We start from the raw sequence: 5,657 nt of genomic DNA, 5'->3' as shown, positions 1-5,657 counted from the left end.
AAACGCCCACTGGTTTCGGTAAAATATAAATATCTTCTTTCTGATAAAAAATATATATATATATATAAATATCTCGGCTTCTAATTAACGTAGAGATAAAAATAACTGTTTTTTAGAAAGCTAAGAAAAAAAATAATCAATCCCAAACAAACAAATTTCTTTCAAAATGTGAATTTTGGCTGCAACTTTTTAATGTGTTCGGGCACTTAAAAAGACATTTCATGTATCCAAAATCGATCGATACGAAGCATATTGTGGGATTTTGCAAATCTAGCAGCTCAAAAATACAAAATTGACTTTCGATATTTTGAATAAATGTCATTTAAAAATAACGTGGATATTTCAGTAAAAACCCAGTCCTAAATTAAGAAAGCTGTTGATTCGCAATTTTATATTTTAATAATCTTTGAGACATCGCAATTTATCGATAACTGCTTTTCATAACAGGTGAAATAAATGTTGCAGACGCTTGTGTGATTCCTTAATATCCAGTTACAACATTATATGCTCCATGCGGAATTTTTTTTTTCTATTAAGATTAGAACTTTTGAATAACTGTACTAAGTGAAACCTTGATTTGCACAAAAGAGTCTTTCGGATAATTTATCTTATAATAAATATTTCATAATTGTAATAATTATATTTTGCAAAAATGTTGTCATTATTAATCCGTTTGACTATCAAAAACTTACCTCACTCTTGTCCACATATTTCATATTTGGGAATTGTACAGAATACGTACAATCAAGTTTCGGTTGAGTTAACCATCATTCCTGCAAAATATGGATATTTTTACTGATAACTGATTCTGTCAAGAAATTGAAAAATAGACTCAAAGATTCAAGATAAATTTTGAGAATTGTTGTTTTGACAAGTTTGAGAATTGACAAGTTTGCTTATGAAACCACCTTCAAATTAAATTAAATTCTTTATAATAAAACTGATGTTGGATGAGATAAATAATGCTCACAATTCAGTTATTAAGAGGGCATGTATTAAAAGGAATACACGCCATCGAAATAATAATATATTTCTAACAAATTAATATAATTGATTAAATAATTCCATAGTTACGAATCGCTTCCAAACACCAAATCTATATATATGCTATATAAATCTATATACACGCTTATGTACGTGGCACAGAAATCACTCTTATTACTTATGGCAGAACGGGAACAGCCAAATATAAACAAATTACTATATGAAAGTTTCAGATTGCTTCTTGCTTCAACGAATGTTTTAGAAATGCATTTATTTCAATGTACAGCAAAATAATGGAGCTACAAATTATAGTAAAAAAATCAGAAGAGAGTACCAAAACTCCATTCAGTCAAAGGAAAGAAATTGTAAAAGAAATCAAGAAATAAGTGAGAAACAGAAAGTTTGAGAGCAAAAATAGACTTAACCATCGCCAGGTGAGAAATCGCGATGACTTACCCATGAAAATTGATGGCTATATCTTCCAAAACTATTATCTCAGAAATATCAGGTGATCGTTGCATTGTCTTAAAACTCAAAAAGTGATCTTTTTTATGATATCAATTTAATTTCTGTAATTTTTTTTTTTTTTTTTAAATTTAATACATATATAACAAAGTTTTTAATGTTATGTTTAAATTTAAACTCATCTATCAAAACATGCGATTGTACGCTTTTACCAATGTTAAAATTAAGTTTCAAAAATTGCCTTTTTTGGCATTAATTTAGAACCCATTTCAGTGGATTTTCACATCCACTTTTATTTCATAATATATGCATTTTCATTTTGCTTCTGCAGTAATTTGTAACATATTGATTCAATTACATTCATGTTTTTCTGTCATATTAGATAACAAGGGAGAAAAAATACACTCCATATTAATTGTTTAACAGTATAAAAATAAGTAATCTGGGCGGACAAGCTGGTCTCCAAAGTGGTTGCATTAACATAATTTGGGAAACAAAATGGGTAATTACACAAATACTTGAAATAAATTAATATAATATCAAAAACAAATTAGATAAAATCACATCAGGGATTTAATTCATGCAAGCATTTATTGCTAATTGTCGCGAAAACATGTATATAGGCAATATTATATATTTTTGTGATATTTGTAGACTAATCGTATTTGTTGAGTACAGGATACAAGCGTAATAAAATATTCCTATTAATAAAAATTACCTCGATATGTTTCCAAACGCGTATTTTCTGTAGCTTAAATATTTTATTCCCCCCCCCCCCGCTAAGCAACAAAATTATTCATATCTCAAAATGTTTTAGCGCTTGATTAAACTGTAGGGCATACACCTCTCTAAAACTGAAATGAGAATTCTAAGATTTTTAGACATTTCAGCAGCGTTTTGAAATTCTCTACATAAATTAATGTTAAATAATAAACAAAGTCCTCTATTTAATAAAAATTACTTTAGTAACTATTCTGAAAATTCCTAGGAACTCCATTTGCAAAATATTTTCTATAAATAGTGATAGTTTTAAGAATTTTCAGGCACTAGCATTGAAATTGTAATTTCTTGGAATTTGAAACAAAATGTTAAATAAAATAACAAATTATTCTGCCACCGCCTGAATATCTCTAGAAAACAGCAAACGGCTTTCTCGTTTTTTGAGTGGACACACCAAATCCCTCACCTTCCAACACGGACGGAGGATCTTTGCTGAAAGTCCTTGGTGTAAGGCATATCAAGCCTCCCCCAATCACATTCTTAAATATTAAAATTTTACGATTTTTGAGATTTTAAGGGATCCGCTATTCTTTTTGGACTTTTTAGAGATCTTTGGTTTCATGGAGGTGGTATAGCGCAGCTATAGCACCTGGGATTAGAAACAACAACAACAACAAATTATTCTGGTATAAGAATTGAAATCGCGTAACTATTATTTGCAGTCAACGTTTAAAATTATTATAGCTCCTAGTGATTTCTGCCATGGAATACAATGAAAAAAAAAAAACTTAACGTATAAATTCTTTTCTAAATTATAATAAAATTTCAGAAAGGTATTTTAATTATCATTTTATATAAATAATGAATAAATGAAGAGCTTGCTATTTGTAGGTCCAAAATGTAATAATTTTTCCTAGAAAATTCACAAAATCATATGCACTGCAAAACCTGAATAAAACAAGAGGCAGAAGCACTAACTTGAAGGCTATTTAGAAGAGATATTTTTTTAAAGCAGCTGTTAAAATAAAAATGAATATTTGTGCTTCATATTTTTATTTTAAGTAAAATAAAAATTTAAATAAAGACAAAAAATATCAAATACTCTGTTTAAAAGATTTGTAAATGCAGTTTATTGCTTGCAGATTAAATCAATAGGCAAATCTGCAACGAGTTTAATGTTTCTGAGAAAATTTTTCTTAGTACTACTTTTTAAATATAGCATAAGTATGAATAGAAAGGAAAATTTGTAATTTAAAGGGTGAGGGATGTAAATGGAAACTGTCAAGAATTAAGAAGATATATTTTGGATGTACAAGAATAAAACTGATATATTTGTAATGATTTTATTCATTTTGTTGCTTGCAATGTATTAAATGCTAATTCAATTTCAAGTTCTGATAGTTTAAACAAAATATTGAATATTTTGTTTCTAGTATCAGCTGTTGCTGTGGGAGCTGGAACAGCTATTTGCATACTTTGTGTAGCGATGTGTTTTCTGATTATAAAGAAAAGGTAAATTTTAAAGAAAATAATTTTTTTATATTTTTAATTTATGAAATATATTTAAAAACATTTTAACAAAATTACTTAAGAATAAATGAATTATAATGAGAAAATACAAATTATAATCCTTTCTTTATTTTCAGACGGCAAACAAGCACCAATTCTACTGTTTTTCACGTCGGAGTAACTGATTCAATATTGTATCACGAACAATCAAAGGAGCAACGGAATTATAAAGCAAATACATATGAAGATGTCATCGAGTTAAGAAATAATCCATCAAGTACAAAGCCTCGAAAACCAAGTTCTGCTCTTCCTCATTTGCCAATTCTTCCTGTAGATACTGATCCTGTATATGCACAACCATTTGAAACATCAGCTGCTTACCCAAAAACAATACCTGTGAGTACATCATCCGATATATATACAGCTCACATATATGCAGAACCTGTGGATTCACACAGACCTCCTTCTGGGCCTAGTACATTTACCAGTGCAGCAGAAACATGGCTAAGAAGTGGTGCAAAGAAGTTTGGCCGGAAAATGAGCTTGCCAGGGCGAGCTTCTTTGCCAGAAAATTCGGTCCCAGAACATAACAAAAACACAGATGCAATTCACAAACCAGCATATGAATACTCAAATACAAGTTCTTTAAGCGCAAGATTTGACGAAAAACAGAAAATCGCTGATTATGAGCCTAAATTACAAACCACATTCTCGGAATTAGTAAGCAATTCCATTTACTTGGATACCAAAGAGGGAAGATTCACTAGTAAAAAGGATACAGAACAGCTTCAAATGATTGACAATGATATTTATCAAGACGATTATTTTTCAAATGTGTGATGATAAATGAGGTTTACAGATTTATTGAACATTTTGAAACCATAGACCATATCAACTATTTCAGAGGTGATATTTAGAAACGGATATTTCATTCAGAGAGATGAAATGCCATTTAATGGCGTCATACAGTTGAACAACACTGTCTATTTTGGTACAAAGCAGTTATACATGATTCTTTAAATTTTCAGAGGACACTTTTACTTCGAATCATTAAAATGTTACTTTTTGATAGAGATCTTTTGCTCATTAAAAATTTAAATATAGCTGGTCTGTGTTTCAAAGTAAGCACGGTATTAATTTTGTTATTGTACACAATGCTAACTTGAAAAAAAAAACTAAATTTTTTTTCTAAAAAAAAACAAAACAAAAAAAAAACACCTATAATTTATTTGAGCAATGCACAAAGAAAAAGTTAAAGTTCATTAAATTATTAGTTTTTGATGTTGGATGAAAGATTATTATAGTTAAACTGTTCTCTAGGTTCTCTTTAAAAATCTAACCTTACTTAACATTCTTTACTTAGATATTTAATAATATAACCATTTTCTGATGAAACATTCAAATAGGTTTGAACGTCAGCAATGAAACACTTGTCAATTTAAGGAGATAACATCCTACTGAAATATTTTCTTAAAACTTAGCTATACAAAACCCAAAGATAAAAAATACCTTTTTACAGATTCATTAGTGTCTCTTATTCATAAATATTTAAGTATGTATGAAGTGTTAATGAAACGAAAATCAATATTTCATAAAACAAATATAAATGAATAAAATGAAAACATTGCAGTATTATTCTATGTTTTTAGAAAGATGGATTTTTTTTGTCTATAAATTTAATTATAAGTTTAACATGGAATTTCTGATTATGCTTGATAAATTCTTATAAAGAATTGAAACTGATGCAATTAAAAATTCTTTTAATATATATCTTATAAAAATAAGACAAATACATTTGGTTAAATCAGTCTCTGATTAAAATATAACATTTTTCAATCATTTCAGTTTTAACATTCCACATGGAAATAATATGCAATATAATAATTGTAAAAATTACATATGAAAAAAACATTTTTCCCAAAAAAATTATCAAATTTCAATCAGTTGTAATAATTTAATATATCAATAAATTAGGTCAA

At 28.1% G+C, this 5,657-nt stretch overlaps 1 protein-coding gene across 1 annotated transcript in view; it reads left to right on the top strand.

Moving 5' to 3' along the window:
- LOC129958852 (uncharacterized) overlaps positions 1-4,753 on the top strand; it is a gene marked incomplete in the record, with an annotated part of 40,132 nt that extends 35,379 nt beyond the window's left edge. Inside the window, 2 exon segments of the mRNA XM_056071572.1 lie at positions 3,609-3,681; positions 3,816-4,753. Of these exon segments, the coding sequence (XP_055927547.1) occupies positions 3,609-3,681; positions 3,816-4,518 (776 nt within the window).
- Between the last annotated feature and the right edge of the window lie 904 nt (positions 4,754-5,657).

This window comes from Argiope bruennichi, chromosome X1 (genome assembly GCF_947563725.1).
Source record: "Argiope bruennichi chromosome X1, qqArgBrue1.1, whole genome shotgun sequence".
Taxonomy (NCBI): domain Eukaryota; kingdom Metazoa; phylum Arthropoda; class Arachnida; order Araneae; family Araneidae; genus Argiope; species Argiope bruennichi.
This window is presented reverse-complemented; position numbering and strand designations above follow the sequence as displayed.